Genomic DNA, 25,216 nt, shown 5'->3' on the forward strand with positions numbered 1-25,216 from the left:
AAATCTTTTTTAAGTTTTCAGACTGATTTCGATATTGCTAAATCAACAATAAAAAAAGAAAAATATGAAAAATATACGATTATAATAAAAAAATTACAAAAGTAATATAAAAAAATATATAAACAAATTACATAATTACTTGTTAAATAATTATATTTCATACATGGGATATCTATCACATACAATAACGATATAAATGCCATATATTTTGAAAATACTATTATTTTAGAAAAAATATAAAATAAGGATATTTATATAATTTTGTATCATTTTTATGTAGTTTAATCGTGACTGGAATAAGTCGTTTCATTATCGATATCTTTATCGTAATAGGCACAAAAGTTCAAACTTTTCATTCATTAACTATATATTAAAGTTTATACTATTAGACCCCCCCCCCCAGAGTCTAGAAGAATCTACTTTTTTCTTTATCTAGGGATTATCCGTTTAACAGATTTACATATAACTAAAAAAATTAGTATACGTTTACTTCTTTATATATACATACATATTTATTTATACTTATATACATACATACGTATATGTGCGGGTGTGTTTCATATATGAATATGTATAAAGAAATTAGTCTTCAAATACTAGTGTTACATAAAGAGATAATAATTCATTCAGTTTTAAACAAAGAATGATTAAAATAAAATTGAACAAGAAGAAATGAAATAATGTATTTTAGGTTGACATTTATAATTTTAATTTCTATATGTATGTAATAATATATAATTATTTTTTATATACCTATATTGCAAAATTTCTATATTAAATAAGATGCATTAAAATGGTAAAAAAAAATGATGTGTGTTATGTTAATGCAAAATACTTTATTATTTTTATTTTTTTACGTGCGCATCTATGGGAAAAGAGAAGTTTATATTTTAACATTGTCCTTTTTCTTTTTCTTACTGAACAGAATACATCACAGTGACATAGGACAGCGCATGATTAAGAAGCTAGAAAAATAGTTTTAACACTGTACACATATTAACAGAAATATGTTGCTTTTCTGATTTTAGTCCTCCTTACCGTGGTAAAATTTTCCATCTTTCCCACAAATAATAAACCAATTTTTAAATTAAATTCTTTGCCAACTTTTTGCATTAAAAACAAAATTAGTTTTTGTGATGGTACAGGCATTAAGTACCACGACGTATTGTATCTAAAAATCGGAATAAAAATTAATAAATAGTCATCATTTATAAAAGACTTTTCGTAAATAAACTTATTTGAGAACAAAAAACAAATTGTACGGAATACGAATTGGATTCTACTACTTAAAAATGTAGATGCATTTTTTAGTTATAACTGCTACATTTTCTATTCACTTTCGCGACATAGAAATAAAAAATTTATCAAAATTTTTACTTTAAAAAATTAGAAAACTTAATAGCTCTTAAAATAATTATTTTTATCTTTAAAATAATTATTTTTTTATTTTATTATATTGAATAGTATCACTTATTATATAAATAAAAATATCTAATACTTACATCAACCTAAAAATCTCGTTGTTATAATCCATAACTTTCTGTCCGGCCAAACAGGCCGCAAAAAACACAATTAAGTAAATTGTAATAAAAATAAAAGATATTCCTAGGTCGACTGTGTCTTTTAAAGTTATCGCTTGAAAAAACTATTATTCTCATATTAAAGATAATAACTTATGGAATTAAAAATAGAGTAAATTTACGATAATGTATATATATAAATATATAAAAAAACACAAAATTTGACACACAAACACACACACACGCACGCACACACATATATATATATATATATATCATTAAATAAATTATACCTACTCTAAATAAATTCATGCTCAACGAAAGTACTGCAAGTATAGCTATTATGCTAACTGGCACATTAAATGTTGAAATCATAAGATCGGAGGATCTTAAAAAAAAGTTACAGAATTATTATTTCTGATATATATATATATATATATATATATATATATATATATATATATAGAGAGAGAGAGAGAGAGAGAGAGAGAGAGAAAGAGGGGGGGGGAGGACAAAACTATTGTAAATTATCGATTTATAAATAGATAAAAGCAAAAGAAATATAAATGATAAAGCAAAGCTAAATATATGTACAATGTAAATTTTGAAAGCATAATTAATTTTGATATTTATATTTGTGTGTTTAGTTCAAGAAAGTCATATAAATTGCATTTTTCAGAAAATATTTTATGAATTACAAAAAAATGTATAAAAACATAATATATTTACTAACTTCATAGCTTTGCGGTGTGCAATTACGATTTGCATTATGCTTTCGCAAATTGCGCGTTCTTTTCCCATATTTGACATGTACAGTACGCTATCCTCTAGTGAATATCTTACTCGATAACTGCAAATATTTTTAATATTAATTCGTGATCGAATCGCCGATATAAATCGATCGTCACCTAGCAATTTTAAACATCCCGATAGAATGCACGATAAATATTAACATTTGCGTTGCCGTGGTTAATACTATTAACCCACATATTATTGTAGTTATGAGTTCGTGCAATGCTTTGGTGATGAAATATTTATCTTCTGGGACAAAATATTCCAGCCCAATAATAAGTTTGCATGGTCGTGGTTCATCGAATGGCAAAATAAGATCGAAGATTATCGGATAAAATTGGATAAGTACTGCAGCAATTATCATAAAACAAGTATACACTGTAAAACATGTGAACAGATAAAACAAAAATATTTTGTGAACATATACGAGGTGTGTTCAAAAAGTATCGCGAATTTTGTGTTTTTTCAAAAATTATTTATTTATTCATGAATATCTATTTTGTCCCCTTCAAAGTAATCCCCACCAGATATTATACACTTGTGCCAACGTTTTCCAATCCTCGAAGCACTTCAAAAAATCATTTTTTGTGATCTTGTTCAGCTCCTCCTTCGATGCCGTCTTTATCTCCTCAATCGTAGCGTAGCGTCGTCCTTTCATGGGCCTCTTCAGTTTCGGGAACAAGAAAAAGTCACAGGGGGCCAGATATGGGGAATACGGTGGCTGCGGCATTATTAGTGTGTTGTTTTTGGCCAAAAATTCGCGCACAAGCAACGATTTTTTGGTACGAATTTCGCGGCGACCCGTGTCATGCCCAAATCATTGGTAAAAATCGAATGGCACGAGCCAATCGATATGTTTAGGTCCTCAGCAACTTCTCTAACGGTGATTCGACGATTGACCAATACTATTTTCTTCACTTCATCAATGTTTTCGTCTGTTGTTGACGTGCTCGGGCGTCCGACACGCTCTTCGTCGTTCACATCTTCTCGGCCCTCGGAAAACATTTTGTACCACCAATAAACGGTTGCTTCGGTCCAAGGTAGCTTCACCATATGCCACAGTCAACATTCGGAATGCGTCCGCGCACTTAATTTTGTTTTTCACACAAAATTTGATACAGATTCTTTGATCCATTTTTTGGAATAGGCAAAAATCGAAGACGAGCCAAAACACGTGCAAGCAAAGCAGCTGTCAAAAATTAACTGAACATTCAAAATGGCCGTACTTGTCGGCATAAATGAGAAACATGAGTACCAACATAACGCCACAAAAAAATCGAAAATCGAATATACGTAACCCGCGGAAATTCAAAATTCGCGATACTTTTTGAACACACCTCGTATAATAATAAATAATTTAAATTATGTGAATTTTCGTGAGCAAGACAATTTCGTTTTTATAAAAGACAGAATATATGATACTTTGTATTAATAGCTAGAAACAATTATAAATAAACTTATTGATTTTTTCAATAATTATGGAAATGCAGTTTTGTATTATATAATGTGATCCTGATGTAATATAAATTTTATTTTCAGAAAATAAAAGAAATAAATTATCTTTTTGCATTTATATCGATCAAAAAATATCATAGATTATAAAATATATAAATAAGCACTTTTTAAACATTACTTATACATTATTGCTATCAAAGATTGCTACTTCTATATTACACTATTAAATATAGAACAGTATTAAAAATTTAATACTTTCTTACAGAATATAAGGGTAATATAAAATTGACCATAATGAGCATATTTCTGTATAATCTCACTTTCAATCTTATTTCGTATTATTTTCCAGTCTTCCTGAATTATATAGTGTAGATTCTTTATCTGATTCAAATATTTATAGATTTAGTTAAAGTATTAGATTTCAGTTCGGAAGTGAAATTTATTGCTAGTGCAGATAAACTTACATTTTTTGATTTTAAAATGAAAAAACAATACTGTATTGCGACTATCGTAAAAGGCAAAACGAATGACATAGTTTTAACGAGGAGAACCAGATTATATCTCGATGTAATAAAAACTAACAACTGAAAATATAATTATATTAATTGGAATACAATTATTAATTGTATTAAAAGTATATCCTATTGTTATTGTTATGAATAACAGATTTTAATGTGTTGACTTCATATTATAATATTTACAATTAAGAAAATAATTTTTAAAAAATATCTTGAGATGTTAACAAAAAGTTATATGTCATTGACTATTATCATTAATATAAAAATCGATCGATTATTACCTGCATGCAAATAAACGTTACATTTAAAATAATAATTAGCACTCGTTGCAATAGTAGAAGTCGCGATTTATCATGAGGCCAGATACCTAATACTTTAAGAAGAAGTATATGTAACATAATATAGTAATGCTCTTCGATTATACGCGTATGTTGCATTGAAGACAAATAGAACCATATAACTGAACGACAAAGTATCAATGCGCACAGTGCTTAGATATCGTAATACTTATATCTTCCCTTCTCTATATCGTTCCTATTCTTTTAAATTATCTAAAAAATATGGCATATAATAGGATATATTTTTGCTAAATAACTGATACTTGATAAAATGTGCATTGAAATTATTTCGAAGAAAAGTCGTAGTTAGATCTATATTATTCGATGCTATAGTACATTATTAGGGGGGAAATGTAAATTATCCAAATTGATGTATAAAACTTCTGTTAATTCCAGAAGCGAAAGAAAATTATTCTACATTACATTCACATATTTTACATCACTTTCTCTTATTTTTTGACGCATATGCGCAGTTGCGAGTGTAAATATCGAACGATGCATCAGTCTTCTTTCGAACGTTACGTTGAGCATATCTATTCGTGAAACGATGAATGCGCTGCGCTAATTGTATGTGTAATAAGTTTCTATATCTTATCATGTTTTTATCGGTCTAGTTTCAATATGGATATTACAAATCTTCTTTAAGTTTTCAGACTGATTTCGATATTGCTAAATCAACAATAAAAAAAGAAAATATGAAAAATATACGATTATAATAAAAAAATTACAAAAGTAATATAAAAAAATATATAAACAAATTACATAATTACTTGTTAAATGATTATATTTCATACATGGGATATCTATCACATACAATAACGATATAAATGCCATATATTTTGAAAATACTATTATTTTAGAAAAAATATAAAATAAGGATATTTATATAATTTTGTATCATTTTTATGTAGTTTAATCGTGACTGAAATATGTCGTTTCATTATCGATATCGATATCGTAATAGGCACAAAAGTTCGAACTTTTCATTCATTAACTATATATTAAAGTTTATACTATTAACCCCCCCCCCCCCCCCCCCCGAGTCTAGAAGCATCTACTTTTCTCTTTATCTAGGGATTATCTGTTTAATAGATTTACATATAACTGTAAAAAAATTAGTATACGTTTACTTCTTTATATATACATACATATTTGTTTATACTTATATACATACATACGTATATGTGCGGGTGTGTTTCATATATGAATATGTATAAAGAAATTAATCTTCAAATACTAGTGTTACATAAACAAATAATAATTCATTCAGTTTTAAACAAAGAATGATTAAAGGAAAATTGAACAGGAATAAATGAAATAATGTATTTTAGGTTGACATGAATAATTTTAATTTCTATATGTATGTAATAATATATAATTATTTTTTATATACCTATATTGCAAAATCTCTATATTAAATAAAATGCATTAAAATGGTAAAAAAAAAAAATGATGTGTTATGTCAATGCAAAATACTTTTTTATTTTTTTACGTGCGCATCTATGGGAAAATAGAAGTTTATATTTTAACAGTGTCCTTTTTCTTTTTCTTACTGAACAGAATACATCACAGTGACATATGACAGCGCATGATTAAGAAGCTAGAAAAATAGTTTTAACATTGTACACATATTAACAGAAATCTGTTGCTTTTCTGATTTTAGTCCTCCTTACCATGGTAAAATTTTCCATCTTTCCCACAAATATTAAACCAATTTTTAATTCAAATTCTTTGCCAGCTTTTTGCATTAAAAACAAAATTAGTTTTTGTGATGGTACAGGCATTAAATACCACGACGTACAGTATCTAAAAATCGAAATAAAAATTAATAAATAGTCATCATTTATAAAAGACTTTTCGTAAATGAACTTATTTGGGAACAAAAACAAATTGTATGGAATACGAATTGGATTGTACTACTTAAATATGTAGATGCATTTTTTAGTTATAACTGCTACATTTTCTATTCACTTTCGCAACATAGAAATAAAAAATTTATCAAAATTTTTACTTTGAAAAATTAGAAAACTTAATAGCTCTTAAAATAATTATTTTTTCATTTTATCATATTGAATAGTATCACTTATTATATAAATAAAAATATTTAATACTTACATCAACCTAAAAATCTCGTTGTTATAATCCATAACTTTCTGTCCGATCAAACTGGCCGCAAACAACACAACTAAGTGAATCGTAATAAAAACAAAAGATATTCCTAGATCGACTGTGTCTTTTAAATTTATCGCTTCAAGAAACTATTATTATCATATTAAAAATAATAACTTATGGAATTCAAAATAGAGTAAATTTACGATAATGTATACATATAAATATATAAAAGCACACAAAATTTAATATATATATCATTAAATAAATTATACCTACTCTAAATAAATTCGTGCTCAACGAAAGTACTGCAAGTATAGCTATTATGCTAACTGGCACATTAAATATTGAAATCACAACATCGGAGGATCTTAAAAAAAAATTACAGAATTATTATTTCTGGCATATATATATATATAGAAAGAGAGAGAGAGGGGGGGGGGGAAGGGGATGGACAAAACTATTGTAAATTATTGACTTATAAATAGATAAAAGCAAAAGAAATACAAATGATAAAGCAAAGCTAAATGTTTTTTCAATGTAAATTTTGAAAGCATAATTAATTTTGATATTTATATTTGTGCGTTTATGTAGTTCAAGAAAGTCATATAAATTGCATTTTTCAGAAAATAATTTTATGAATTACAAAAAAATGTATAAAAACATAATATATTTACTAACTTCATAGCTTTGCGGTGTGCAATTACGATTTGCATTATGCTTTCGTAAATTGCGCGTTCTTTTTCCATATTTGACATGTACAGTACGCTATCCTCTAGGGAATATCTTACTCGATAACTGCAAATATTTTTAATATTAATTCGTGATCGAATCGCCGATATAAATCGATCGTCACCTAGCAATTTTAAACATCCCGATAGAATGCACGATAAATATTAACATTTGCGTTGCCGTGGTTAACATTATTAACCCACATATTATTGCACTTATGAGTTCGTGCAATGCTTTGGTGATGAAATATTTATCTTGTGGGACAAAATATTCCAGCCCAATAATAAGTTTGCATGGTCGTGGTTCATCCAATGGCGAAATAAGATCAAAGATAATCGGATAAAATTGGATAATTATTATAGCAATTATCACAAAACAGGTATACACTGTAAGATATGTGAACAGATAAAACAAAAATATTTTGTGAACATATATAATAATAAATAATTTAAATTATGTGAATTTTCGTGAGCAAGACAATTTCGTTTTCATAAAAGACAGATTATATGGTACTTTGGATTAGTAGCTACAAACAATTATAAATAAATTTACTGATTTTTTCAATAATTATGGAAATGCAGTTTTGTATTATATAATGTGATCCTGATGTAATATAAATTTTATTTTCAGAAAATAAAAGAAATAAATTATCTTTTTGCATTTATATCGTCCAAAAAATATCATAGATTATAAAATATATAAATAAGCACTTTTTAAACATTACTTATACATTATTGCTATCAAAGATTGCTACTTTTATATTTCACTATTAAATATAGAACAGTATTAAAAATTTAATACTTTCTTACAGAATATAAGGGTAACATAAAATTGACCATAATGAGCATATTTCTGTATAATCTCACTTTCAATCTTATTTCGTATTATTTTCCAGTCTTCCTGAATTATATAGTGTAGATTCTTTATCTGATTCAAATATTTATAGATTTAGTTAAAGTATTAGATTTCAGTTCGGAAGTGAAATTTATTGTTAGTGCAGATAAACTTACATTTTTTGATTTTAAAATGAAAGAACAATACAGTATTGCGATTATCGTAAAAGGCAAAACGAATGACATAGTTTTAACGAAGAGAACCAGATTATATCTCGATGTAATCAAAACTAACAACTGAATATAATTATATTAATTTTAATACAATTATTAATTGTATTAAAAGTATATCCTATTGTTATTGTTATGAATAACAGATTTTAATGTGCTGACTTCATATTATAATATTTACAATTTAGAAGATAATTTTTAAAAAATATCTTAAGATGTTAACAAGAAGTTATATGTCATTGACTATTATCATTAATATAGAAATCGATCGATTATTACCTGCATGCAAATAAACGTTACATTTAAAATAATAATTATCACTCGTTGCAATAGTAGAAGTCGCGATTTATCATGAGGCCAGATACCAAATACTTTAAGAAGAAGTATATGTAACATAACATAGTAATGCTCTTCGATTATACGCGTATGTTGCATTGAAGACAAATAGAACGATATAAATGAAAGAAAAAGTATAAATGAGCACAGTGCTTAGATATCGTAATACTTATATCTTCCTTTCTCTATATAGTTAATATTATTTTAAATTATCTAAGAAATATGCCATATAATAGGATATATTTTTGCTAAATAACTAATACTTGATAAAATGTGCATTGAAATTATTTCGAAGAAAAGTCGTAGTTAGATCTATATTATTCAATGCTATAGTACATTATTAGGGAGGAAATTTAAATTATCCAAATTGATGTATAAAACTTCTGTTAACTCCGGAAGCGAAAGAAAATTATTCTACATTATATTCACATATTTTACATCACTTTCTCTTATTTTTTGACGCATATGCGCAGTTGCGAGTGTAAATATCGAACGATGCATCAGTCTTCTTTCGAACGTTACGTTGAGCATACAGGGTTTGTCCGGAAAGTAATGCGTCGCATTTTTTTGTGACGCGACTATACATCGCAGAGCGATGGGACCGGTTGGGGAGGAAGGGGGGTACCCTTAGCTTTCCAACGGTAGGTCGCTCAATTGTTTCCATGCGCTTGGAGGGTTAGGACGGCTTATTCTGTGAACCTCTGCTTAGTGGTCGCGTCGAACTTGTGATGGAGAGAACGATAGAGCAACGCTATGCGATAAAGTTTTGCGTGAAGCTGGACAAGACGCCGCTGGAAACTTTTGAAATGCTCAAGAAAGTTTTCGGGGACGATTGCCTTTCCAAATCGCAGTCAAACAGATGGCACAAGATGTTTAGAGAAGGTCGGAAGGAGGTCGCCGACGAGGCCCGCGCAGGACGCCCGTCAACATCGCGAACGGACGACAATGTGACTCGTGTGCGCCAATTATTGAATTCAGACCGTCGAATGAATGTTCGCTTAATGTCGGAATTATTGAACTTGCCGGAAACGATTGTTCACGAGATTGTATCGGAAGACTTGGCCATGCGGAAGATTTGCGCAAAACTTGTGCCCAGAGTGTTGACCGATGCGCAAAAGCAACACCGAGTGGAAGTTTGTGAAGAACTCAAGCAACTCTGTGCAGATAATCCCAATTTCCTGAACAACGTTATCACTGGGGATGAGTCATGGGTCTTTCAGTACGATCCGGAGTCAAAGAGGCTCAAAGGACAACAGCTCGAGTCGGTTGACAACGTACAAGCTACTTCGACGGCCTCCCTGAACAGCATCCCAGTCAAGGAGTTCCAGAAATCTTATGACGCATGGAAATCGCGTTGGCAAAAATGTATTGACGCAGAAGGGTCATACTTCGAACAATTTTAAGTTGTTTTACCTATGCGATCAATAAATTCTTTTTTAAAAAAATGCGACGCATTACTTTCCGGACAAACCCTGTATCTATTCGTGAAACGATGAATGCGCTGCGCTAATTGTATGTGTAATAAGTTTCCGTATTTTATCACGTTTTTATTTTTAAATAATTTTTGAATTTATACGAACCTTTCAATTTTTTATTTTACTTATTAAATGATTATATTTCAAACATGGCTTATCTATCACGTATAATAATGATATCAATACCATGTATTTTGTTCATATACCTACTATAATTTCAAAACTGCACTAATATCTGTTCAGAAGGATATTTAAATAATTTGTTATTATTTTTGATATTATTTATTAGTGAAATAAGCCGTTTCATTATTGATATCGTAATAGGCAAGGCAGTTTAAACTTCCCATTCATTAACCGTATTTAAATTATAGTGTTAGACAACTAAGAATTCTTTTTATTTAAGGATTATCTGTTTAACAGTGTTGCATGTAAGTGGTATTAAAGAAATAGTATACCTATATCTTGGTGATGCACATACATATTATGTATACATTATACATATATATACGTATATATATATATATATATATATATATATATATATACACACACACATTCAATACATACCATATTCAAAAATATTTATAATGTATACATTTATAATACATATATATATTGGATTATGTTAATTCAATAAATTACTTAATTGATAAATACATTTTTTTCGCTATCTATTTTATTTTCTTGTAGAATATATCTATTTTATTTTTTTGTAGAATGCATTACCATGAAATAGGATATTGCCGCATTAGTAAGCTGAAAATGGAATAATAAACTGCTCATTAAATCCATATTAAAGTTCGATTATTTTATTGTAAAGAAATTTTAATTTTACCGAAGCAAAACCTTGCAAAGATACTATATACATGCCACCAAATATTAAAGTAACGTCTTTATATCCTTTTAGCATTATAAATAATAATAATTTTTGTATACGCAATGGTGCTGTATACCAAAGTCCATTATAACTGCAATTTTTTAAATGCTAGTTTAAAACCAATTATTGATTAATAAAAAGTTAATTGCGAAAAATTTATGCGATATAATTTAATGTTAGATTAATGGTTACACAAATGCTATGCATTTCGGAATGCGTGGTATCGGAATAATAATACAATCAGTTTAAATTAAATAAAAGCAATATGTCTATATGAAAATACATTATAGGATAAATATAATTCTACTTCTGTAATACACGATATACTCACGTTACTTTGAACAGTTCCTTTTCATAATCTGTCATTTTTTGTCCGCCATAATTAATAATAAACATATAATTTAAATGTACGGCAATAAGAAGAGGGATTATATATGCATCTTCAGTCCTATTGTCTATTAATGTTATCTGTCAAAAAATTGCGAAATACATATTTAAAGAACAAAATCAAAAGCATAGGATAGAAAAGACACTTACTTGAAAAAGATTGATACTTAAAGAGCTGACACCAACAACGATCAGAATAGCGAATAATACCGTAAAATTAGATGTAAAAAGTTCGGCAAATCTTTAACAAAAAAAACTAAATATATTGGAACATTATCAATATTAAATTGAGTATATTTATATTTTGATATATATCTATTCAGTAACAATAATTAATGTATCTCTATATAAGCACTATATGTAATGTAATTTAACCGTATATTTATTTAATACCAACAAACTGCCTGAGATTTTACATTTTATTAAGATATATTATGTTGTCAAGCTTGTGTGAAAAGAAATTATAAGTCAAATTATAAAAATTATAAATATTCAAATAAGTACTTATAATATACATGTAATTTTTGTGTTTTTGCTTGATTTTAAATTTCAATTCGATTTTTATTTAGAATTTTATTTTCATAGATATATCAAAGATATGCGATTAGTAATACAAAAATATACGATAGAGATAAGGGTTTTTTTAATAAATAAAGATCCATTTTTAAGAAGTAGAAAGATAAGATGCAAAAAGAAATTGTAATAAAAATGTAAAAATATACTGACTCGATTGCCTTTCGATGAATAAAAACTGCATGTATAATCCTCTGATAAAATAGATACTGTCTTTCAAAAATTGGAATCGTTAACGCACTTTTCTCGATAGCATTTTCCATTCGATAACTGTATTAATTAATTAATTTTTATTAAAGTATATTTCTGATTTTGAGACTATTCAAATAGTAATTGCACTTACCATGCAATTTTAAATAGTGCACATGAATGCCAGATAAACGTCATCATTGTTATTAACGTACCACACAATGTGATCTCTGCTACGAAACATGCTAATGCCTCGTGAAACAATATAATATAAATATATTTGTCTTGATTGATAAAATATTCCGTAATCACAATAAGTTGAAAGGATCGTGATTCGTTTAATGGCAATATAACATCAAGGATTAATGGCAAACATTGAAGTGTAAATAATATAAGTGAACAGGCACAAAGAACCACTGAAAATTGTTAGATCTAATTTAAATTCAATTACGGAAAGTTTATACAGAAGAATTTTAAATACATTCCCTGCCTTCACTTTTACTGTCAATCCGAATGATTTGTTACATTAGTAAAAAAGATTAGCAAAATAAATTTGTTACATATATAGTGTATGTGTGTGTGTAGAAAATATAAAGTATATATATATATATACATACACACATATAACATATTCTACATTTATTTTGCTAATCTTATATGTATGTATATATATATATATATATATATATATATATATATATATATATATGTGTGTATGTATGTATGCATATTATAGAATCTGTATTTCATATTTTTACCTATTGAAATTATTGAAGAAAACCATATGCTGTGAGCGTATTTTTTTATGATGTCAATTTCCACTTTATCTTTCAATGACTTCCAATCATCTCGAATACGATCCAGCATTTGTTTTACCTATTTATTCCATTTTCTCCTTTATCAATAGTTAAAAGACAATTTATTTTATAAACGTTATACATTTGAATAAATGATCTATTCTGTTAGACTTACACTATCCGCTTGAATAATAAAAAGACAATATTTTATAGTAACGAAAAGAAAAGGAAAGACTATCGACAAAATCTTGAGGAGAAGATATGCATTGCACTGCGTTGTAACGAACACTAGCAACTTGAGAAAAAATAATATCTTTAGTATTAATTACAATCTAGTATATAGAATAAGTATGATCGTAAATTATTTTGACGTAATACCGAAACAATTTGTATAAGATAAAACTTATTTTAAATATGTATTATAAAAGACAAGAAAGATACAATCCAAGCTAAAAAAACCTTTATAAAAGGCTCTTACATAAAGTTGTATATTATAATTATTATTAATACATAACACAGCAGATATATTAGCAGATTAAAAAACATGAAGAAAGATATGTTTACCTCAATGCACGTTAAGATACATCGCTATGTGTAAATATGACTATAAAAGTAATTTAACAGTACGAGAGTTGAAAATGTTAAAAAATGTTCGACCTTATTGTTAGATAAGAAAAAACTGATTTAATTCAAAATCTAGATCTATTAAAAAATAGATTTTTTTCTCAATTAACACACACTCAGTTAATTTCTCCCAGCAGTGATTTTATAAATATGATTTTATGAATAAACTATAAATATAATTTTAATAATGTTTATTAAATATAAATAAGTTAATTTTTTTAATGATCTAAAATCGGATATTTTGATCAGTACACATATATACCTGGACAAGAATAAATGTTAAAAGAACACTGGCAAAGAATGCTTTTTGTATTTGCGTGAAATATGATTGCTGATAAGGCCATATACCAAGCACCATAAGGACTATTTGATTGATTTTGTAATAGCGTTCTTCTGTCGCCTGCATTTTACGCGAATTGCGATATAACTGTGAGGCAAACCTAATTCTCGAATTATTTCTTTTAAAATTCTCTAACAATTTCCAACAATCGATATTTTCGCGCGTTAGTAGTTAGTGTAAAGACGGGTATATTCACCAATTGAGAGTAATTTATTCATGATATATAGATGGAAGTGAATTACTCCATATTATCTCAATTTGTGAGAGCAATATACATTTTTAATACGTACCTATGACTATTTTTTTAGGAAAAACGTTCAGTATCTTTCAGTACATTGCAAGAAGCATTACTCATTCATACACTTTGTATCTATACAATGTGGATTGTATTTAAAAAAATAAAAGAAAACATTTTTTCAAAAATAATGAGTTTACACTCATCCATTTAACATGTATAAGTGTATTAATTAAAAAATATTAAAAATTATTTATAAAATAAAAAGTTTTACCGTTATAACAAAGTGTAAAATGTGCGATTCGGTATACGAATATTATTTCAGGTAAATATAAAATATTGACGCAAAAAATAATTTCTTTTCTTTAATACATATTTTGTATTATTAGACAATGTTTATCATCGATACGAATGCAAGATACGGTATTTAATATAGCAAAAACAGATGCTTAATTTTTATGAAACTTTCAATTTTTTTTAATACAACCGTAGGACTGTAGATAAGTGATAATGCGTGACACTTTGCTTTGACAGTAATTAATTTTTCTCGATGGCATTTATTTAAATTGCTGGAAAATTTTTTTGTCACATTAAGAGATAATATAATACTCTAAATTTCATACTTGATACACATACATAGCGGCACGTATGCTATATGAAAGAAAAGACTTTTTCTTATTCATCAAAGACTGTGTTGATCGAGTTTAATAACAAAATAAATCTATTGTGACAAGTGTGTACATGCAAGTTCAAGATCTCATTGCATTCCTATTTCTATTAAACTACACAAAAACGGCAAATCAACATCAATATTTGCAATTAGATGGATAACATAAAAATAAAAAAAATAATAAAATAAAATTTTGAAAAATATATGACTAAAAACAATTATTAAATTATATGTATATGTAACAACTTATTAATTAAATGTATTTCGTTCATGTTATTATTATTTGATAACTCATCTGTGATTAAAAAAAACCATTTTGAAGTTGGATGTATCATTATCGATATGTTCTTCTCAATTCGAGTGAGCTTTTATCCCTTTGAAGATGTGTATTTATTAACATTGACTTGCAATGTAAGACTAAAAGAATATAAGTATATATTGTATACAATATTAAATTCCAATTTTGTAATGTATATGCATGTATACATATATACACTTATTTAGCATGAGTATGTTAATTTAAACATTCATCTAATAAATAATAAATTATCTATCCTAGTTATATTTGCGTTATAGTCCCGTAGAATAAATCACTGTGAAGTAGGATACTGCAGCATTTACAAGCTGAAAAGACAAATACACTAAAGTTCTTGTTGAATCTTCGCTAATTCAATGTATTTTGTTAATTATATGTATAATATTTTGTCCTTAAAAAAACTTAATTTTACCGAAGCAAAACCTTCCAAGGAACAAATAAGTGTGTTACCATATCCTACATGGATACTGAACGATGCATTCTGCATTACAAATAATACCAATTTTTGCGTATGTAATGGTGCTGCATACCACATTCCATTATAACTAGAATTTTTAAATATTCAAGTAAAATAAAAGTTTTAAACTAGCAAAAAAAGTATTGTAAACGTTTTTGCGATATAATTAATGTTAAATTAACTGCTCATTTAAAAATATATTTAAATCAACTATCAATTTAAATCATATTTAAGAGATCTATTTGCGAGACTCAATATATATATAGTCATATAATCTGAAGAAATAGCTATAATTCTAAAAGTATTATAAAATATGATACTTACGTTCCTTTGAACAGCATTTTTCCACGATCTATTAATATTTGTCCCACATAATTAACGAGGAACATATAAGCCACATGAATAAAAATCATCGCACCATGCAACAATGAATCTAAGATATTCTTATTCGTTTTTATCAATCGAAGAAACTACGACAAAATGCTACTTAAACAGAAATCAATTAAGCATCAATGTAGAAAGAAAAGGTATTGCTTACTTGAAAAAGATTTAAACTTAAAGAGCTAACACCAATTACGACCAAAAGAGCGAAGAATGTCATAAAATTAGATTGAAAAAAATTAACACACCTTTAATAAGATATTAAGTATTAGAATTGTTATGTTATCAATAGATAGGCGCAAACTTCGATATGTTCAATAATTTGTGCTCCAATGTATGTATGTGTGATAAATAAAAACGTGATTATAATCTCACGTTTAATCTTCACGGTGAATGTTTCATTTCACGTATTTTCAATAAATATTGTGTTCTTAATAATCTGTATATATTCATCAATTCTTACAATAAAGTATATATCTGTTTAATGCATTCCCAACTCTTAATGTACTTAATTTTAAATTAATGTTCATCAAATTTTATTTGTTGGTTTACTTAAGACAAAAATATATAAATCACCATTTGTAGTATTAAACGTGTGATAATAATATAATATTTCAAAATAAATCAACCGCTTTTAATAAATAACAAATACCAAGTATAAAATGCAAAAGTTGTATAACAATAAAAAAAATTCAATACAGACTCGCTGGTCCTTCGATGCAAAATAACAGCCTGTATAATCCTTTGGCAAAGGAGATACTCTCTTGTAGGACTAGAGTTCGCTAATATACTCCATTCAATCGCGTTCTCCATACGATAGCTATATAAATCTATTTAGGCATATTTCAGTTTCAAAAATAAAGACAAGCAAAATTAACAGTACCTTGCGATAGTAAGTAGTGCACTCATGTGCAGGGCATACGTTATTATTATCAAAGTAACGCTACCCAATGCAGCTATTGCTATAATTAGGGTTAATATATAATGTAACAATATAGCATACATATATTTTTCTTGGTCGATAAAATATTCTGTGACGAAAATAGGGCGACGTAAATGTGATGATTCGTTTAACGGTATAACGATATCAAGAATTGGCGGAATAAATTGCAATAATATGTATATGATTAATCCAATACCGCAAAAGCCTGAGAAAAACCTAATTTATATTTAAGTCTATAATTTATATCTAAATAATGTTCAAAATTCAAACAACATATTGAAGATAAAAACATAATTTGTCTTGTTAATTACAAATAATCCAAAAATGTTATATAAAAAATGATATATATATATATATATATATATATATATATATATATGCTGCATACATATATTGATATCATCTTTGTTACAAACTATATATCACTACATATATAACGCACAAATACACTACTATTCTTACCTATCAAGATCATTGTAACAATTCTCGCGATATAAGAATCTTTTTCTACAATATCAACTTCCACATCATCTTTCAACATTTTCCAGTTCTCTTGCATTCGCTCCAGCATTTGCTTCACCTGCTAATTCCTTTTTTTTAATTATATCATATCGTCTATGATTAAAATGCATTTTATTGTATCAATTATATGTTGGAAATGATTGTTTCAATTGAACTTACACCGTCTGCTTGTATAATAAAAAGACAATATTTAGTAATGCAGAAAAGAATAGGCAAGGTAAGTGAGAGAATCTTGAGGAGAAGGTTCGTACTGTATTGCATTGTGATGAATGCTAATAACTAAAAACAATATTTAAGTCATATAAAAATAAATCACTTTTGTAAACATGTTTTACATTCGTTAAAATATATTTTATTAAAAAATAAATCCAAATCATATAAATTAATTTACATAACTCATGATATAAAATCTATAATAAAATTTTCAGAATTAGGTATATATTATAATAAGTATCTTTTATATTTTTTAGAAAATTTTTTTTTATTTAGGTGTGTAAAATATTGTGTAAAAAATCTTATTTTTACATGTTATACTCGCATCATTAATTTATTCATTAAAATATTTAATAAACGTCACATTTTAATCATTTCTATAAAAATTATAAATGCTTGGTATACCTGGACAATAATAAATGCCGACAGAGAGCTGAGAAAAACCACTTTTCGTATCTCCGCGAAATACGATTGTTGATAAGGCCATAAGCCAAGTGTTTCAAGAAGCATTCGATTAATCTCGTATTCTTCTGTCGCAAACATTTTGTACAAGAACTACGACACAAATGACATAGATCTTTACATTCTAGTATTATTTTCTTTAAAATTGCTCCTAAATTATAATAATCGATATTAGAGATGTTATACTAAACATAATTATACTAAAGTGGTAGCTATAGCTTTCTAAGTGAGAGATAATGCATTCATGATATAGGCGGAAGCAAATTAACCGAAATTACTTAAATATATAATTGAGAACACATCTCTTTAAATTTATAAAATTGAAAAGTGTTTTGCGCAAACGCGATCATAATTATTCCTCAGTAAAAAAGAATTTCAGTTCTTGTCGATGCATCATGGGAAGTGTTACTTACTCATTTTGTATTGAATTATACGTGTAACGCATGCACATTTATGACATTACTTTGCTATTTCAAGTAGTGCCTATGCGTGCCAAACATTGTTCACTGCTAGGAAAGTGGTTATGAGTATGCACTAACATAGTTTAAATGTATTTTTCTTACAATTTAGTTAACAAAATATTTTTTCTTCACAAGTTAACAGGATTATTCAATCGTATTATATCAAAAATTACCAACATAGATTAAAATATTACTCAACAAATGTTACAAAATATTAAACATTAATTTCTATATTTTGATTCAATAATACAAATTATTCTGAAAATAATGAGTTTTAATTTATGATCAAACACATCTTATGCCTTACAATTAATTAAAAGCTGTTTGAACCTAACATGTATTTGGCTCTTACTTATTATTAGTGTCATTTTTTATTTTGATCTGATATTTATATTCGTGCAAAAGCGTTTTTAATTGTACTATTTTATCAAAAGCAATTAAAAAATTTATTCAAGAAATAATGTCTATATTGTCACAGACATACGCGCACACGCACGCAAGACTGCACACAACACGCGCGTACGCATCCTCATTGAGAGATAATTGGTTTAACTTTATTCTTGATGCATATACATGGCGGCACGTACTCTATGATATGTATAGAGACCCTTGTTATCTATCAAAAGATTGTGTTGATCAAATTTAACTACGAAATTAACTATTGCATTAACATATACAAATTTAACAATGTATTGCCTTCCTATCGTGTCAATTAAGTTGAATATAATAATGGCAAATATGCATCAGTATACGCAATTAACTTGAATAATGTAAAAATAAAACGAATAATAAAATAAAATGATAAGATATATAAAATAAAAAGGTTATTAAATTACACAATAATTCATCATGAAATGATTGTATTTAGTTTTTGTTATTATTTCATATTCCATGATTAAAATAATTTCAAAGTTGGATTTATTATTATCAATATGTTCTTTTTAAATTCGATTAGGTTTCTATACCTTGAAAGATGTGTTTATTTATTAACATTGTTTGTGTAATATCAAGGTTTGAAAGACAATTATATATAAGAATATATATGTATATATGTAACAATATTTTATATATATATATATATATATATATATATATATATACATATATATATGTATATACACACATATATACACACACATATATACAGGATGTCCCACAACTAGTAATAAACCTGTTAATGGCAGATTCCTGAGATTATTTGGAGACAATGTTTCCTCAGCAAAAATGTCAAGGAAGTTCATTTTTTTGCATGCTTCCAATTTTTGCCATTATGTATCTTCGTAATTAAGTCGTAAATTAAAATTCTATTAAAATAAATTCTACTTAAAATTAATTAAGGAATGTGATTTTATTTTCACAAAGCTTTTGTTAGTTTGCGAAAAACTTTTTATTTTCAATCGCTCATAACTCGAAAATTATTGGTGCTTCGGCATTTTGTTGAGAAAAAATTGTCTCCAAATGATTCCAAGAATCTGCCATTAACAGGTTTACTGCTAGTTCTGGGACATCCTGTATACATATATAATATATAAAATAATATTATACATATAATTCTATAATTTTATAATTTATATGTACAGTTGTTTCGCACGATTATATTAATTCGAAAATCTATCCGATAAATAATAGATTTTCTTCCCTAGTTATTTTCGTTTTTTTGTCCCGTAGAATAAATTACTGTGAAATAGGATACTGCAGCATTTACAAGCTGAAAAGACAAATACACTAAAGTTCTTGTTGAATCTTTCTTGATTGTATATATTTTGTTAATTATTTTGTTAATGTATTTTGTTCTTAAAAAACTTAATTTTACCGTAGCAAAACCTTCCAAGGAAGCAATGAATGTGTTACCGTATCCTACATGCATGTTTACCGTTGCTTTCTGCATTATAAATAATAACAATTTTTGCGTATGTAACGGTGCTGCATACCACATTCCATTATAACTAGAATTTTTAAATACTGAAGTAAAATAAAATTTTTAAACTAGCAAAAAAAAGTATTGTAAACGTTTTTGCGATATAAATAACGTTAAATTAACTGCACATTTAAAAGTATATTTAAATTAAATCATATTTAAGAGATCTATATAAAAGACTCAATATATGTATATATACTCAATATATAGTATATAGTCATATAATCTGAAGAAATAGCTATAATTCTAAAAGTATTATAAAATATGATACTTACGTTGCTTTGAACAGCATTTTTCCACGATCTATTAATATTTGTCCCACATAATTAATGAGGAACATATAAGCCAAATGAATAAAAATCAACGCACCATGCAACATTGACTCTATGATATTCTTATTCATTTTTATCAATCGAAGAAACTACGACAAAATGCAATTTTTGTACAGAAGTCAATCAAGCAAAGTTCTGATAAGGAAGGATACTGCTTACTTGAAAGAGATTTAAACTTAAAGAGCTGACACCAATTATGATCAAAACAGCGAAAAATACCATAAATTTAGATTGAAAAAATTTAATAAACCTTTAATAAGATATTAAGTATTAAAATGGATGTTATCAATAGATAGGCGCAAACTTCGATATGTTCAATAATTTGTGCTCCAATGTGATAAATAAAAACGTGATTATAATCTCACGTTTAATCTTCACGGTGAATTGTTTCATTTCACATATTTTCAATAAATATTGTGTTCTTAATAATCTGTATATATTCATCAATTCTTACAATAAAGTATATATCTGTTTAATGCACTCCCAACTCTTAATGTACTTAATTTTAAATTAATGTTCATCAAATTTTATTTGTTGGTTTACTTAAGACAAAAATATATAAATCACCATTTGTAGTATTAAACGTGTGATAATAATATAGTATTTCAAAATAAATCAGCTGCTTTTAATAAATAACAAATACCGAATATAAAATGCAAAAGTTGTATAACAATAAAAAAAATTCAATACAGACTCGCTGGTCCTTCGATGCAAAGTAACAGCATGTATAATCCTTTGGCAAAGGAGATACTCTCTTGTAGGACTAGATATCGCTAATATACTCCATTCAATCGCGTTCTCCATACGATAGCTGTATAAATCTATTTAGGTATATTTTAATTTCAAAAACAGAGACAAGCGCAATCGACAGTACCTTGCGATATTAAGTAGTGCACTTATGTGCAGGGCATACGTTATTATTATCAAAGTAACGCTACCCAATGCGGCTATTGCTATAATTAGGGCTAGTATATAATGTAACAATATAGCATACATATATTTTTCTTGGTTGATAAAATATTCTGTGATGAAAATAGAGCGACGTAAACGTGATTCATTTAACGGTATAACGATATCAAGAATTATCGGAAAAAATTGCATTAATGTGTACATGATTAATCCAAAACAGCAGAAGCCTGAGAAAAACCTAATTTATATTTAAGTCTATAATTTATATTTAAATAATGTTCAAAATTCAAACAACATATTGAAGATAAATTTAAACATCATTTATCTTGTTAATGACAAATATTCCAAAAATGTTATATAAAAAAAAATGATATATATATTGCACACATATATTGATATCACCTTTGTTACAAACTATGTATCACTATATATATATATATAACGCACAAATACACTACTCTTACCCATCAAGATGATTGTAAGAAATCTCGCGATATAAGAATGTTTTTCTACAATATCAACTTCCAATTTATTTTTCAACATTCTCCAGTTATCTTGGATTCGCTCCAGCATTTGCTTCACCTGCTAATTCCTTTTTTTTAATTATATCATATCGTCTATGATAAAAATGCATTTTATTGTATCAATTATATGTTGAAAAAGATTGTTTTAATTAGACTTACAGCGTCTGCTTGTATAATGAAAATGTAATATTTAGCTATGCAGAAAAGAATAGGCAAGGTAAGTGAGAGAATCTTGAGGAGAAGGTTCGTACTGTATTGCGTTGTGGTGAATGCTAATAACTAAAAACAATATTTAAGTCATATAAAAATAAATCACTTTCATTTATTACTAAAATGTTTAACGTTCGTTAAAATATATTTTATTAAAAAATCAATCCAAATTATATAAATTAATTTACATAACTCATGATATAAAATTATTAATAAAATTTTTAGAATTAGGTATATATTATAATAAGTATCTTTTATATTTTTTAGAAAATTTTTTTAAATTTAGATGTGTAAAATATTGTGTAAAAAATCTTATTTTTACATGCTTTACTCGCATCATTAAGTTTATTCATTAAAATGTGTATTTAAATGTCACCTTTTTAATCATTTCTATAAAAATTATAAATGCTTGGTATACCTGGACAATAATAAATGCCGACAGAGTACTGACAAAAAACACTTTTCGTATCTCCGCGAAATACGATTGTTGATAAGGCCATAAGCCAAGTATTTCAAGAAGCATTCGATTAATCTCGTATTCTTCTGTCGCGTACATTTTGTACAAGAGCTGCGACACAAATGGTATAGATCTTTACATTCTAGTATTATTTTCTTCAAAATTGCTCCTAAATTATAATAATCGATATTATAGTTGTTATACTAAACACACAGTTATACTAAAGTGGAAGCTATAGCTCTCTAAGTGAGAGATAATACATTTATAATATAGGCAAAAGCAAATTAGCTGCAATTACCTAAATATATAATTGAGAAAATGTCTCTTTAAAATTTATAAAACTGAAAATTGTCTTGCGCAAACGCAATCATAATTTGTTTTCAGTAAAGAATTCAGTTCTTGTCGATGCATCATGGGAAGTAGTACTTACTCATTTCATATTGAATTATGCGTGTAATGCATGTATATTTATAACATTACTTTGCTATTTCAAGTAGTGCCTATGCGTGCCAAACTTTGTCCATTGCTATGAAAGTGATTATGATTTTTGTACACTAACATAGTTTAAATGTATTTTTCTTACAATTAGTCGACAAAGTATTTCTTCTTTAGAACAAGGTGACAGGATTATTTAATCATATATTATAATATCAAAAATTACCAGCATAAATTAAAATATTGCACAACAAATGATAAAAAATGTTAAATTCTAAATTTTAATTCAATAATATAAATTATTCTGAAAAAAATAAGTTTTAATGTATGCTCAAACACATCTTATGCCTTACAATTAATTAAAAGGTGTTTGAGTTTGACGTGTATTTGGCTCTTACTTATTGTTAGTGTTATTTTTTTATTTTGATTTGATATTTATATTCGTGCGAGAGCATTTTTAATTGTACTGTTTCATTAAAAACAATTAAAAAATGTGTACAAGAGATAATGTCTATACTGTCATGGACACACGCGCACACGCACGCAAGACCGCGCGCAACACGCGCGTAACTTTATTCTTGATGCATATACATGGCGGCACGTACCCTATGAAATGTGTAGAGACCCTTGTTATCTATCAAAAGATTGTGTTGATCAAATTTAACTACAAAATTAACTATTGCATTAACATATACAAGTTTAACAATGTATTGATTTCCTACAGTGTCAATTAAGTTGAATATAAAAGTGGCAAATCTGCATCAGTATAGACAATTTACTTGAATAATATGAAAATAAAACGAATAAGAAAATAAAATGACCAGAAATATAAAATAAAAAGAATATTAAATTACACAATAGTTCATCATGAAATGATTGTATTTTGTTCTTGTTATTATTTCATATGCCATGATTAAAATAATTTCAAAGTTGGATTTATTATTATCAATATGTTCTTTTTAAATTCGATTAGGTTTCTATTTTTTGAAAGATGTGTTTATTTATTAACATTGTTTGTGTAATATCAAGGTTTGAAAGACAATTATATATACATATACACACATATACACACATTATACACACATATATACAGGATGTCCCACATCTAGTAATAAACTTGTTAATGGCAGATTCCTGAGATCAATTGAAGACGATGTTTCCTCAGCAAAAATGTCAAGGAAGTTCATTTTTTTGCATGCTTCCAATTTTTGCCATTATGTATCTTCATAATTAAGTCGTAAATTAAAATTCTATTAAAATAAATTCTACGTAAAATTAATTAAGGAATGTGATTTTATTTTCACAAAGCTTTTGTTAGTTTGCGAAAAACTTTTTATTTTCAATCGCTCATAACTCGAAAATTATTAGTGCTTCGGCATTTTGTTGAAAAAAAATTGTCTCCAAATGATTCCAGGAATCTGCCATTAACAGGTTTACTAGCTCTGGGACATCCTGTATACATATATAATATATAAAATAATATTATACATATAATTCTATAATGTTAGAATTTATATGTACGGTTGTTTTGCACGATTATATTAATTCAAAAATCTATCCGATAAATAATAGATTTTCTTCCCTAGTTATTCTCGCGTTTTTGTCCCGTAGAATAAAATACTGTAAAATAGGATACTGCAGCATT

General features: G+C 27.0%; 3 protein-coding genes and 2 long non-coding RNA genes across 6 annotated transcripts in view; 1 reads left to right on the forward strand and 4 right to left on the reverse strand.

Annotated features, from left to right (window-relative positions):
* Positions 1-25,216, forward strand: part of LOC146723621 (uncharacterized) — a 148,080-nt gene that overhangs the window by 86,075 nt on the left and 36,789 nt on the right. The gene's annotated exons all lie outside the window — the stretch shown is intronic.
* LOC146723628 (uncharacterized) lies at positions 820-1,900 on the reverse strand. Of its 2 annotated transcripts, none has more exons than XR_014924464.1 (3): positions 1,818-1,900; positions 1,503-1,645; positions 820-1,171 (listed from the first exon to the last, which is right to left on the reverse strand). It is a non-coding gene; the product is annotated as an uncharacterized LOC146723628 (long non-coding RNA). The 2 variants fall into 2 exon arrangements; XR_014924463.1 differs by lacking the exon at positions 1,818-1,900 and having other exon boundaries at positions 820-965; positions 1,039-1,171; positions 1,503-1,659.
* Positions 5,949-7,713, reverse strand: LOC114938479 (uncharacterized). Its single transcript, XM_085481404.1, has 6 exons — positions 7,589-7,713; positions 7,414-7,530; positions 7,012-7,102; positions 6,739-6,881; positions 6,297-6,429; positions 5,949-6,223 (listed from the first exon to the last, which is right to left on the reverse strand). Exons 1-6 carry the CDS (start codon positions 7,654-7,656, stop codon positions 6,173-6,175), a joined length of 603 nt encoding a protein of 200 aa, XP_085337530.1. The 5' UTR covers positions 7,657-7,713; the 3' UTR covers positions 5,949-6,172.
* Positions 11,011-14,485, reverse strand: LOC114938476 (uncharacterized). Its single transcript, XM_085481409.1, has 8 exons — positions 14,049-14,485; positions 13,124-13,241; positions 12,520-12,781; positions 12,330-12,446; positions 11,754-11,844; positions 11,548-11,684; positions 11,175-11,307; positions 11,011-11,095 (listed from the first exon to the last, which is right to left on the reverse strand). Exons 1-8 carry the CDS (start codon positions 14,190-14,192, stop codon positions 11,042-11,044), a joined length of 1,056 nt encoding a protein of 351 aa, XP_085337535.1. The 5' UTR covers positions 14,193-14,485; the 3' UTR covers positions 11,011-11,041.
* Positions 15,542-24,468, reverse strand: LOC114938470 (uncharacterized). The gene is made up of 16 exons (XM_085481387.1): positions 23,098-24,468; positions 22,410-22,748; positions 21,911-22,172; positions 21,731-21,847; positions 21,196-21,286; positions 20,980-21,125; positions 20,600-20,732; positions 17,810-17,929; positions 17,591-17,708; positions 17,069-17,333; positions 16,822-17,005; positions 16,593-16,624; positions 16,343-16,433; positions 16,129-16,274; positions 15,760-15,892; positions 15,542-15,655 (listed from the first exon to the last, which is right to left on the reverse strand). Exons 2-16 carry the CDS (start codon positions 22,516-22,518, stop codon positions 15,602-15,604), a joined length of 2,001 nt encoding a protein of 666 aa, XP_085337513.1. The 5' UTR covers positions 22,519-22,748; positions 23,098-24,468; the 3' UTR covers positions 15,542-15,601.

The sequence above is a fragment of the Nylanderia fulva genome, unplaced genomic scaffold (genome assembly GCF_048542155.1).
Source record: "Nylanderia fulva isolate GAGA-0341 unplaced genomic scaffold, ASM4854215v1 Scaffold18, whole genome shotgun sequence".
Classification (NCBI taxonomy): Eukaryota; Metazoa; Arthropoda; class Insecta; order Hymenoptera; family Formicidae; genus Nylanderia; species Nylanderia fulva.

What these genes read in the sequence shown, in the direction of transcription:
- LOC114938479 (XM_085481404.1), bottom strand. Translation starts at nt 7,656, where the DNA reads ATGTTAACCACGGCAACGCAAATGTTAATATTTATCGTGCATTCTATC. An exon ending in GGGATGTTTAAAATTGCTAG is followed by an intron (nt 7,531 to 7,588) that starts GTGACGATCGAT and finishes AAATATTTGCAG; the next exon opens with TTATCGAGTAAGATATTCCC. An exon ending in AGATGGAAAATTTTACCATG is followed by an intron (nt 6,224 to 6,296) that starts GTAAGGAGGACT and finishes CTATTTTTCTAG; the next exon opens with CTTCTTAATCATGCGCTGTC.
- LOC114938476 (XM_085481409.1), bottom strand. Translation starts at nt 14,192, where the DNA reads ATGCAGGCGACAGAAGAACGCTATTACAAAATCAATCAAATAGTCCTT. An exon ending in TAACATTTATTCTTGTCCAG is followed by an intron (nt 13,242 to 14,048) that starts GTATATATGTGT and finishes TGGAATAAATAG; the next exon opens with GTAAAACAAATGCTGGATCG. An exon ending in TAAGTATCAATCTTTTTCAA is followed by an intron (nt 11,685 to 11,753) that starts GTAAGTGTCTTT and finishes ATTTTTTGACAG; the next exon opens with ATAACATTAATAGACAATAG.
- LOC114938470 (XM_085481387.1), bottom strand. Translation starts at nt 22,518, where the DNA reads ATGCTGGAGCGAATCCAAGATAACTGGAGAATGTTGAAAAATAAATTG. An exon ending in CCTTGGAAGGTTTTGCTACG is followed by an intron (nt 17,930 to 20,599) that starts GTAAAATTAAGT and finishes TATTGTTTTTAG; the next exon opens with TTATTAGCATTCATCACAAT. An exon ending in CCTTGGAAGGTTTTGCTTCG is followed by an intron (nt 15,656 to 15,759) that starts GTAAAATTAAGT and finishes TTGTCTTTTCAG; the next exon opens with CTTGTAAATGCTGCAGTATC.